General features: G+C 45.4%; 1 protein-coding gene across 3 annotated transcripts in view; it reads right to left on the reverse strand.

Annotated features, from left to right (window-relative positions):
• SLX4 (SLX4 structure-specific endonuclease subunit) overlaps positions 1-12,931 on the reverse strand; it is a 97,212-nt gene that overhangs the window by 54,582 nt on the left and 29,699 nt on the right. For all 3 annotated transcript variants that reach the window (XM_073636572.1, XM_073636571.1, XM_073636573.1), the window contains 2 exons: positions 11,369-11,556; positions 10,915-11,231 (listed from right to left, as the gene is read on the reverse strand). In XM_073636572.1, coding sequence (XP_073492673.1) covers positions 10,915-11,231; positions 11,369-11,556 — 505 coding nt within the window. The remainder of the gene's footprint in view (positions 1-10,914; positions 11,232-11,368; positions 11,557-12,931) is intronic.

A 12,931-nucleotide genomic window follows, 5' to 3' on the forward strand; every position in this document is an offset into this window, starting at 1 on the left:
TACATTCTGTTGCTTCTCCTGAGTACGGGGATACCACATGTGTGAGACTTTTTGGGAGCCTAGCCACGTATGGGACCCCGAAAACCAAGCACCGCCTTCAGGCTTTCTAAGGCCGTAAATTTTTGATTTCACTCTTCACTGCCTATCACAGTCTCGGAGGCCATGGAATGCCCAGGTGGCACAAACCCCCCCCCAAATGACCCCATTTTGGAAAGTAGACACCCCAAGCTATTTGCTGAGAGGTATAGTGAGTATTTTGCAGACCTCACTTTTTGTCACAAAGTTTTGAAAATTAAAAAAAGAAAAAAAAAATTTTTTTTTTTGTCTTTCTTCATTTTCAAAAACAAATGAGAGCTGCAAAATACTCACCATGCCTCTCAGCAAATAGCTTGGGGTGTCTACTTTCCAAAATGGGGTCATTTGGGGGGGTTTTGTGCCACCTGGGCATTCCATGGCCTCCGAAACTGTGATAGGCAGTGAAGAGTGAAATCAAAAATGTACACCCTTAGAAATCCTGAAGGCGGTGATTGGTTTTCGGGGTCCCGTACGCGGCTAGGCTCCCAAAAAGTCCCACACATGTGGTATCCCCATACTCAGGAGAAGCAGCTAAATGTATTTTGGGGTGCAATTCCACATATGCCCATGACCTGTGTGAGCAATATATCATTTAGTGACAACTTTGTGCAAAAAAAAAAAAAAAAAAAAAATAAATTGTCACTTTCCCGCAACTTGTGTCAAAATATAAAATATTCCATGGACTCAACATGCCTCTCAGCAAATAGCTTGGGGTGTCTACTTTCCAAAATGGGGTCATTTGGGGGGGGTTTGTGCCATCTGGGCATTTTATGGCCTTCAAAACTGTGATAGGTAGTGAGGAGTAAAATCAAAAATGTACGCCCTTAGAAATCCTGAAGGCAGTGATTGGTTTTCGGGGCCCCGTATGCGGCTAGGCTCCCAAAAAGTCCCACACATGTGGTATCCCCATACTCAGGAGAAGCAGCTAAATGTATTTTGGGGTGCAATTCCACATATGCCCATGGCCTGTGTGAGCAATATATCATTTAGTGACAACTTTTTGTAATTTTGTTTTTTTTTTTTTTTTTTTTTTCATTATTCAATCACTTGGGACAAAAAAAATGAATATTCAATGGGCTCAACATGCCTCTCAGCAATTTCCTTGGGGTGTCTACTTTCCAAAATGGGGTCATTTGGGGGGGTTTTGTACTGCCCTGTCATTTTAGCACCTCAAGAAATGACATAGGCAGTCATAAATTAAAGACTGTGTAAATTCCAGAAAATGTACCCTAGTTTGTAGGCGCTATAACTTTTGCGCAAACCAATAAATATACACTTATTGACATTTTTTTTACCAAAGACATGTGGCCAAATACATTTTGGCCTAAATGTATGACTAAAATTGAGTTTATTGGATTTTTTTTAGAACAAAAAGTAGAAAATATCATTTTTTTTCAAAATTTTCGGTCTTTTTCCGTGTATAGCGCAAAAAATAAAAACGGCAGAGGTGATCAAATACCATCAAAAGAAAGCTCTATTTGTGGGAAGAAAAGGACGCAAATTTCGTTTGGTTACAGCATTGCATGACCGCGCAATTAGCAGTTAAAGCGACGCAGTGCCAAATTGTAAAAAGTGCTCTGGTCAGGAAGGGGGTAAATCCTTCCGGGGCTGAAGTGGTTAACAAGCAATAAAAGAGTTTTAAAACAAGCCATTCCTGTCCTCTCTAGCTGCTTGTAATGTTAAAGGGTACCTTCATCCTAAGACTTCATTAAGACATGCGGGTTGGGGGAGGGGGGGGGGGGGGATACTGGCAAAAAAGCATGGTTGAGCCGTATTTTTGCCACTTGCCAACCGACCCACTGCCCTTAAAAGAGAAGTATGGGTTTTTTGGGTTTTTTTTATCCCATATTCATACTTACCTGGATGCAGCATCGGTCCGATGCATCAGTCCCCTGCCGCCTCTACACTGAGAACCGAGCCACTGAACATCCCCGGTGGCTCGGTTCTCTCACCTCCCCGAGCAGAGAGCTGCGGACTGTCAATCAGCTTCTCTCCTGCTCTGCTCCTCCAAGCTCATTGGAGCGCTCAGCTGTGAAGGGGCAGGGAGCGGCCGTCTCTGCGGATCGCTGAGAGGCCTATCAGTCCAGGCACCTGGCAGATCCAGACATCCGGTGCCTGGACTGATCCTGGTGGCGTCAGCAGAGAGTGGACTCCAGATCGCTTTCTGCTGAAAACGGGTCACAGGAGTGAAAAACAAATTGCACTCCTGTGACCCGTAGGAGAAGCCCAGTCGAACGAGCCCAGGCTGGACTTTTCCTTTAAGCTGCAATAAGGAGAGGATGAGGGTGTTTACATACCACGGTCACAATGTTTCGCGCCCGTGGCAAAGTCTACCCGACATGTAGCGATCGGCGGGTGGCAAGCCCACCAAATGCTACACACTGAAGCAAGCAGGGGATGCAATGCAAGTCTTTACACTCAGGTCCTAAGTGAGCCCTGTGGCACATCTGCAAACGTGCTGGGTTCCTCAGGCATCTGCTTCCAAGGAAGTCCAAAACTTTCCCTGTCTGTGCATGCGCAGAAAATAATCTGTGTGTGCGCAGATGTGCCATGGACTTTGCCAGGACCCAAAGGCCATACAGAGCTGTGGGTAGATCTATGCATGCGCCAGAATGGTGGCACCCCAGGGGGATGTAGAGCTAGGTGAGAGGCAGACTCTACTTCTGGAGAAGTTCATCTATAACCGCATGCTTACCTCCCCACGTAGGAGTACAGCGATAGAGCAGCTCTCCTACGCTGAAGCATGTATTTAGTACGTGATCCAGGACTTCCGGGTAGGGGGGCACACATGCGCACGTCTGGTTGTGCTGTGATTAGTCACAGCACAAGCCTATCAGTGGATGCTGGCCAATGATTGACCCCTGTCACCCGCTGATTGGTGAAGAGGTCGACAGGACAGAGCTCTGTGAATGTAAACAATATAGAGCTCTGTCCTGAAAGTGGGGATGTGCAGGTTTTTGTTTCCCATTGATGTTAACCCCTTCCCAGCCAGTGTCATTAGTACAGCGACAGTGCACATTTTTAACATCACTGTATTAGTGTCACTGGTTCCCACAGTGTTAAAAAAGTCAGTCAGTGTCAGATTGCCAGCATACTATAACAGTCCCGCTATAAGTCGCTGATCACCGCCAATACTAGTATAAAAAAATAAAAATTCCAGTATACACTATATTACCAAAAGTATTGGGACACCTGCCTTTACACACACTTTAATGGCATCCCAGTCTTAGCCTGTAGGGTTCAATTCTGAGTTGGCCCACCCTTTGCAGCTATAACAGCTTCAACTCTTCAGGGAAGGCTGTCCACAAGGTTTAGGAGTGTGTCTATGGGAATGTTTGACCATTCTTCCAGAAGTGCATTTGTGAGGTCAGGTACTGATGTTGGATGAAAAGGCCTGGCTCGCAGTCTTCACTCTAATTCATCTCAAAGGAGTTTTGTTAGGTTGAGGCCAGTCAAGTTCTTCCACCCCAAACTCACCCACACAAGTCTTTATGGACTTTGTTTTGTGCACTGGTCCAAATCATTTGGTGGAGGGGGGGATTATGGTGTGGGGTTGTTTTTCAGGGGTTGGGCTTGGTCCCTTAGTTCCAGTAAAGGGAACTCTTAAGGTGTCAGCATACCAAGACATTTTGGACAATTTCATGCTCCCAACTTTGCGGGAACAGTTTGGGGATGGCCCATTCCTGTTCTAACAGGACTGCGCACCAGTGCACAAAGAAGGTCCATAAAGACCTGGATGAGCATGTTTGGGGTAAAGGAACTTGACTGGCCTGCACCTCAACCCAATAGAACACCTTTGGGTTGAATTACAGCGGAGACTGTGATCCAGGCCTTCTCATCCACATCAGTGCCTGAACTCACAGACGCGCTTCTGGAAGAATGGTCAAACATTCCCATAGACACACTCCTAAACCTTGTGGCAGCCTTCCCAGAAGAGTTGAAACTGTTTTACAGTAGCTGCAAAGTGGAGCTGCAAGATTCTGTCTAAAATGAGAATCACAATTTTTTGCTTAGAATAAAGATCACAGATTCTCGCGGCGAATATCATCTTTCGCATTATACAAAAAAATTGGGATAACTTTACTGTCTATTTTTTTTTTTAATTCATTGAAGTGTATTTTTTCCCCAAAAATTGCATTTGGAAGACTGCTGCGCCAATACAATGTGACATAAAATATTGCAACAACCGCCATTTTTTTCTCTAGGGTCTCTGCTAAAAAAAAATGGCGGGGAAAGCATCCGGAATAGCTCAGGCAGGTTCGGCCCTTTTACGAACGTGCCCAAACTCTTTCCCTGAGCCTTGTGTATAGTGTGCTCTTCCCCACCGTCCGTCTCCTCTCTAATTTATCCAATGTGCTTGTGGGATGGACTAGAGTGGAGGGCTGGCAGGGATTAGTGTCAGAACATGCTGCTTCGCTGCGTTACTCTGCATCTGGTAACAACGTCTGCACCCTCCTGACCACACAGTACTATTCTTTCCTGGACCCCAATACCATACTCTTCTGAACCCCTAATACCATGCCCTCCTGACACCCCAGGCCTCCTGACTCCCCAGTACTGTACCCTCCTGACCTCCCAGTGCCATGACCTCCTAACCCCCCAATACCATAATCTTCTGACCCCCCCCCCAATACCATGCCCTCCTGACAACCCAGCACCATACTCTCCTGACCCCCCAGTGCCGTGACCTCGAGACCCCCCCAGTGCCGTACCCTCCTGACCCCCCTCCAGTGCCGTACCCTCCTGACCCCCTCCAGTGACGTGCCCTCCTAACCCCCAGTACCATTCCCTCTTGGCCACCCAATACCATACCTTCCTGACTCCCCAAGTTCCGTGCCCTACTGCCCCCCCCCATACCACACCCTCCTGACCCCCTTGTACTCTGCCCTTCTAAACCCCCAGTACTGTGCTCTCCTGACCCCCCTTGCCCCATGACCTCCTTGACCCCTCCTAGTACCGTGTACTCCTGATCCCCTGTCCTCTGCCCTACTGACTCCCTGTTCTCTGCCCTGTTGATCCCTATACATTTCTTTTCATAATGCTGACCTCTGTTTACTTCTCTTCATCCTACTGACCTCTGCACACTGCCCTACATCCTACTGACCCTTTGCATAGTGCCCTTAAAAGAGAAGTAAGGGTCTGGGTTTTTTTCTTCTATCATACTTACCTAGGTGGATGCAGCCGGCAGGATGATCGGTCCGATGCTGCATCTGTCCCCCATCACCTCTACACTGAGAACAGAACGATCGAACATCGCCAATGGCTCGGTTCTCACAGCTCCCAGAGCTCTGCTTCTCCACGCTACACTCGAGTGCTGAGCTGTGGAGGGGTGGGCAGCGGCCCACTCACGCTCTCAGTCAGTCCAGGTACCTGGTGGATCCAGACTCCCATTGTCGTGATAACTGGACGGATTCCTGTGAGGTCAGCAGAGAGCGGACTTCAGTCTGCTCTCTGCTGAAAACAGGTCACAGGAGTGCAAAATGAATTGCACTCCTGTGACCCATAGGAGAAGCCCAGCCAAACGAGCTTAGGCTGGACTTCTCCTTTAATCCTTCTGACCTCTGTACACATCTTTACATACTGCTGACCTCTGTACACTGTCTTACCTACTACTGACCAGTGTACACTGCCCTACATACCAAAGACCTCTGTACATTGCCCAACATACCACTGACCCCTGTACATTCCCTTACCTACTACTGACCTCTGTACACTGCCCTACACACTACTGACCTCCGTACACTGACCTACCTATTACTGACCTCTGTACACTGCCCTTTATACTACTGACCTCTGTACACTGCCCTACACACTACTGACCTCTGTACACTGCCCTTTATACTACTGACCTCTGTACACTGCCCTACACACTACTGACCTCTGTACACTGCCCTACACACTACTGACCTCTGTACACTGTCCTACACACTACTGACCTCTGTACACCGCCCTACATACCTACTACTGACCTCTGTACACTGCCCTACACACTACTGACCTCTGTACACTGCCCTTTATACTACTGACCTCTGTACACCGCCCTACATACCTACTACTGACCTCTGTACACTGCCCTACACACTACTGACCTCTGTACACCGCCCTACACACTACTGACCTCTGTACACCGCCCTACACACTACTGACCTCTGTACACTGCCCTACACACTACGGACCTCTGTACACTGCCCTACACACTACTGACCTCTGTACACCGCCCTACACACTACTGACCTCTGTACACTGCCCTACACACTACTGACCTCTGCACACTGCCCTACACACTACTGACCTCTGTACACCGCCCTACATACCTACTACTGACCTCTGTACACTGCCCTACACACTACTGACCTCTGTTCACTGCCCTTTATACTACTGACCTCTGTACACCGCCCTACATACCTACTACTGACCTCTGTACACTGCCCTACACACTACTGACCTCTGTACACTGCCCTACACACTACTGACCTCTGTACACTGCCCTACACACTACTGACCTCTGTACACTGCCCTACACACTACTGACCTCTGTACACCGCCCTACACACTACTGACCTCTGTACACTGCCCTACACACTACTGACCTCTGTACACTGCCCTACACACTACTGACCTCTGTACACTGCCCTACACACTACTGACCTCTGTACACCGCCCTACACACTACTGACCTCTGTACACTGCCCTACACACTACTGACCTCTGTACACCGCCCTACATACCTACTACTGACCTCTGTACACTGCCCTACACACTACTGACCTCTGTTCACTGCCCTTTATACTACTGACCTCTGTACACCTCCCTACATACCTACTACTGACCTCTGTACACTGCCCTACACACTACTGACCTCTGTACACCGCCCTACACACTACTGACCTCTGTACACTGCCCTACACACTACTGACCTCTGTACACTGCCCTACACACTACTGACCTCTGTACACCGCCCTACATACCTACTACTGACCTCTGTACACCGCCTTACATACCTACTACTGACCTCTGTACACCGCCCTACATACCTACTACTGACCACTGTACACTGATCTACATAATACTGACCTCTGTTCACTGCCCTTTATACTACTGACCTCTGTACACCGCCCTACATACCTACTACTGACCTCTGTACACTGCCCTACACACTACTGACCTCTGTACACTGCCCTACACACTACTGACCTCTGTACACTGCCCTACACACTACTGACCTCTGTACACCGCCCTACACACTACTGACCTCTGTACACTGCCCTACACACTACTGACCTCTGTACACTGCCCTACACACTACTGACCTCTGTACACCGCCCTACACACTACTGACCTCTGTACACTGCCCTACACACTACTGACCTCTGTACACCGCCCTACATACCTACTACTGACCTCTGTACACTGCCCTACACACTACTGACCTCTGTTCACTGCCCTTTATACTACTGACCTCTGTACACCGCCCTACATACCTACTACTGACCTCTGTACACTGCCCTACACACTACTGACCTCTGTACACCGCCCTACATACCTACTACTGACCTCTGTACACTGCCCTACACACTACTGACCTCTGTTCACTGCCCTTTATACTACTGACCTCTGTACACCGCCCTACATACCTACTACTGACCTCTGTACACTGCCCTACACACTACTGACCTCTGTACACCGCCCTACACACTACTGACCTCTGTACACTGCCCTACACACTACTGACCTCTGTACACTGCCCTACACACTACTGACCTCTGTACACTGCCCTACACACTACTGACCTCTGTACACCGCCCTACATACCTACTACTGACCTCTGTACACCGCCCTACATACCTACTACTGACCTCTGTACACCGCCCTACATACCTACTACTGACCACTGTACACTGATCTACATAATACTGACCTCTGGACACTGCCAAACCTACTACTGACCTGGACACTGCATTACCCACTACTTACACTAGCCAGAAATCAGAGCTGATAGTCAGGCCCTGAAACTAGTCGAGCAAATCAGCCTGCAGTACCAAATGTTCTGCCTTTTAGTGGACTCCGGCATCAGCCTTATGGGGGTGACCAATTATGTGAAAAAAATGTGAATGAAAGGGAATACTGAGTTTCTCACTGAAGCTAAATCTTAAGGTAGGCCAAGTTTACATTTCTAGAGTCACATTCGTTTTAATGGATTTTTCTAGGTTTTCTTCATGCTGTCTTCACTTTTTATTGGAGCTTGCTAGTTAATTTCTAGAGTTGCACTGAATGGAAATTTTGGTGTCGAAACAGAAAATGCAAAATGCACTTGGCCGAAAACCGAAAATGAAATTTTGAAACATTTATATAATTGTATTATATTCGACTTTTTAAATTAATATCATCAATTGAAATGAATATGAATTTATTGTTGGCCATTATTGGCACCTTTAGCCTGGGTTCACACATATGCAAACAGAAACATCGCATGTGATTTGCACACCCGCATTGCTGTGCCGATCACATGCGATGTCTATGCAATGCGAGTTCAGCCATACAGTTTGTATGGCTGAACACGCATTGGATTCGTACAAAAAAGGTGCAGGGACTTTTTTTCCCTGTACTGGAATCGGATTGCATGAGTGTTCACACCCATGTGATCCGATTCCTGTCTGAATCCACCGTTGGCACTGTGAACCGATCTGGGGGTGTCATTAACTTTGTATTGATGAAGATATTTGCTAGCACACCATGGAACAACATAAATAGCATCCAAACTGATAATTTATTGCATGATCACAACACAAGGAGAGTGCAACGTTTCGGAGTCACGCAGGACGCCTTCGTCAGCCATGTGATGTGGCCATGGTGGGGTTACGTCGTTCCATGGTGTGCTTGCAAAAATCTTCATTGTGACTTGAACCAGTATCCAGCTGGTTATTGCTGCAGCACCCAAATTTGAGAGCTCATCCAGGAATGTGTGCGATGGGAATATGAAGTATTAACTTTGTATTGACACCCGCAGCGGTTCGCACAGGCCAGTGTGAACTGCCTGCGGGATAGATGCGATTCGGTAACTCGCGCTGGGATCGCGCTGGTTCCTGCATCGCAAGAGTGTGAACCCAAACTTAGTGCAAGAAAAGCTCAAGAAAAATGTATCCCTTTAATTTTATGTATGTCTGCACACTGGCCTGTCGGGCTTCTATTTGGTGTTAAAAATCCAGCTTGGTGGATTTTTGGTCAGTTAAAAAACACAAAAAACGCGCCTCCCAGTTCAAATGCCGCAAGAACCCATCAATAACGCACCTGTTTTAATTTTTGATGTGGTTTTTGAGTCACAGGACTTATGAAAAAACACACCATAAGCACAGTAAATCATGGTAAAATTGGCCCAAAATCGCAGTGAATTCGCGGTAAAATCGCCTCAAATTCGTGGTAAAAATGCGGTGCGTTTTTTGTGCCATTATTGGCACCTTTTCACTTATCGGCATTCTGCCAATAACACCATTTTTGGCCACTAAAATTTCGATGCATCTCTATTCATTTCTTTTTTTTTTTTTAAAGGGTGCTGCACACCAGTGATCTTTGATCTCCTCCATGTTGTCCAGGTGGATCTCCACCTCTCAAAGGTTGCCTACCCCTGATCTAAAAGAACCAAATGATACAATGTTTACAGTTATCTCAGCGCTGAGGAATGTTAATAAACATTTACCGTCTTTTTTTTTTTTTTTTTTTGACAGCTCTGAGCAGAGAAAGGCTCTGCATTTGTTACATAGAATCGTGGAAATGGCGGATTAAGATCCTGAGGGGGATTGAATCGAGACTGCGATTTTTTAACGATTAATCATGCAGCTCTACTGCAAAGGGTGGGCCAACTCAATATTGAACCATACGGACTAAGACTGGGATTCAATTAAAGTTCATGTGCGTGTAAAAGTAGGCATCCCAATATTTTTGGTAATATAGTGTATTCACAATTGTTTGTAGACGCTATAATGTTTGCACAAACCAACAATCAATATAGGCTTATTGTGATTTCTTTTACCATAAAAATGTAGCAGAATACTTATTGGCCTAAATTTATGAAGAAATTTGATTTTTCAAATGTTTATGTTGGATATGATTTATAGCAGAAAGTAAAAAATATTCTATTTTTCCCTCAAATTTTCTGTACTTTTTAGATTATATCGCAAAACATGAAAAAAACCCAGTGGTGATCAAATTCCACCAAAAGTAAGCTATATTTGTGGTCAGCGTTGCAAGTCTGCGCAATTACCAGTTAACGTAACACAGTGCCAAAAAGCAAAAAACGGGCTGGTCATGCGGGGTGGGGGTGGGGGGGGGGTGGATCTTCCAGAGCTCAAGTGGTTAAGTAAATCATTTTCAAAGATCCTCAAAAATCAAGAATTTAAAGTGGGGTTTCAATTGGTCTCCAACACCTATATTAGAGGGTTGGTAAGCTGCCCAGATTTGGTGCAATTGAAAGTAATAGGGAAAAAGCTAGGATTTTATTGCTTCTGTTGGGACCTTTGAAGGTGAATTTCTCCATATATAGCTAAAGCAAAAGAGGTGAATGGGGTCTTGTTTTATACTATCTCATCAGACTAGATCAGGGGTCCTCAAACTATGGCTCTCCAGTTGTTCAAGAACTACAATTCCCATCATTCCTAGTAATGTCTGTGAATGTCAGAGTTTTACAATGCCTCATGGGACGTGTAGTTCCACAACAGCTGGAGGGCCGTAGTTTGAAGATCCCTGGACTAGATAAATACTTTAGTATGCATAGTCTGGGCACACTTTCACTTGGGAAGTTCTGCCCAAAGCATTTTTATCACTATATACCAAGGCCAGGTTTACCTTCAAAGGAGGCTTCCATGGAGTTATTGGAGGATTTAGTTCTGCTGTATAGTAGGTGACTACATCTCTGGTCTCCATCATGTTGCTGATATCCCAAAAGACACAATTCTTTGCAGGACGCATTCTCCATGTTTCTCTGTCTTCCTCCTGTATGCTCCAGAAGTGACTGGCAGGCAGTGTAATGAGGTTGTTCTCCACAGGTTCCTCGCTCAGCAGCAAAGAAAACCTCTTCTGAAGCTTCTGCATGGCCTCTTCTGGGGTCTGGACCAACAGGACAGAAGGCGGTTTGTCCTTCTTTTTCCGGCGACTTTTCTTTTCTAAAACACAGACAGTTTGAATTGGCTGGAAGCATACTAGTTCACAAAAGTCTCCTAAAAATGGCAGCTCATATTAATATAACTTGCACACCTTAGTAGTTTAATTTGTGAACAGCAACAGAGTGATGTGTCCGTACCTATTGGAGCGATCTGTCTGGCAGGTTGAGCGTACTCAGGGTTTGGTGAAAAGTTTTCTTCTTGTAGAGAACGTGACAGAGCCATCGCAACCATCAAATTCTCCATATCAGCTCCAGTCTTTGCTACCTTCCTTCTCTTGGAAGGCTCCTTCTGCTTTGGTGCCCCTTTCCTCTTTACATTGACTTTCCTGCAGGGGTGAGAGATGTACAGGGTATTTATGACTGGTTTAAATTAAGTCAAAATTTTAAAATAGACCCTGAATACTACTGATAATGATGAACATTTTCTCCAATCTGACTTTACAACTTAAAGCTGAACTCCAGCCTTTCCTTCAGTTTTGCTTAGTTGTACAGGCTCCTTTTCCTATACCGAAATTGTGAACATCTCCCAGTGTGCATTAGACCTAAAGCAAGTCAGATGGACTCTGCCTCATTTCCTGGCTAAAGGACATCCAGCATCATCTAGCTCTTTCCTCCCCAGCCCACTGCTTTCATTCATTCGATTTCAGTTATTTTAATCATGGAGTTACATTTGGGCATTACCTAGGTCGGTCTAGCGTGCTAGCTGTGTACAGCCTCTCCCACCAGCCATGATCCATTGTCATTGTATAGAGAAGCACAGAGACTCAGTGCTGATATCACAGGACCAAAAATAAGGTATGTAATGAAAATTATTTAAAAAAAAATTTCAGAAGCATGTTGATGTGGGAGGAAAGAAGAAATCAGGGAAGGCAAAAAAAAAAAAGGAAATTACATTTCAACTTTAACAACCCCACAATGTCACATTTTTCTTTAAAAGTACAAATGTTTAATTCCTTTGGCAAAAAAGAAAGCATTGTTCCTGTGATCTCTTGAGATCTTGGAAGAATGAAGTTCAGGTAAAGTGTGTCAAGTCAGCTGTGCTGGATTGGATTGCTGGAATTGCTCTCCCAATGTCCACTGCCTCCGCAAAGACAGAACAGTCCAAACAGCAGAGTGATCAAGTATTTCCCTTATTAATAAATAAAAAAAAATGTATTTAGTTTGTAAGTACCGCACACAGGCCCCTGTCAGGCTTGCAGGATGTTGGCTGTTATTCAGCAGTCAGATCCAGGTGCTGGTTCACTCTCGGGAGCTATCTTTTACATTGGAGAGGAGCTCACATTCATGCAAGTGAAATACCAACATCCTGATGTCACAGAATGACCTCCACCTATATTCAACATCCTCAGTTGCTAAGGGGGCCTTATCCATAGAAAGAAAGATGTATACAGATTTATGCATTTATTTGCATATGTGTACAGTCTTATGGCTGTACAAATGTATTATATTTTATTCTTTAGGAAACAATTTGCCCTAAGAGAAAAACCAAAGCTAATAAGTAATGAGAATCAAGTTTCCTCCTGTGAAATCAATCATCAGTACAATCCAGGTTAATCATTATTTTTTCTAGATGTAACTTTTTTTTGTTGTGACATTGCAGTTCACCACATATACAGTAAAGCAACTCAGGATAATTTAAATACGTCTCCTGTATATAAAATGATACAGAGGTGATGCAAAGAAACACACAGCAGCTTGTAT

The sequence above is a fragment of the Aquarana catesbeiana genome, linkage group LG06 (genome assembly GCF_042186555.1).
Source record: "Aquarana catesbeiana isolate 2022-GZ linkage group LG06, ASM4218655v1, whole genome shotgun sequence".
NCBI lineage: Eukaryota > Metazoa > Chordata > Amphibia > Anura > Ranidae > Aquarana > Aquarana catesbeiana.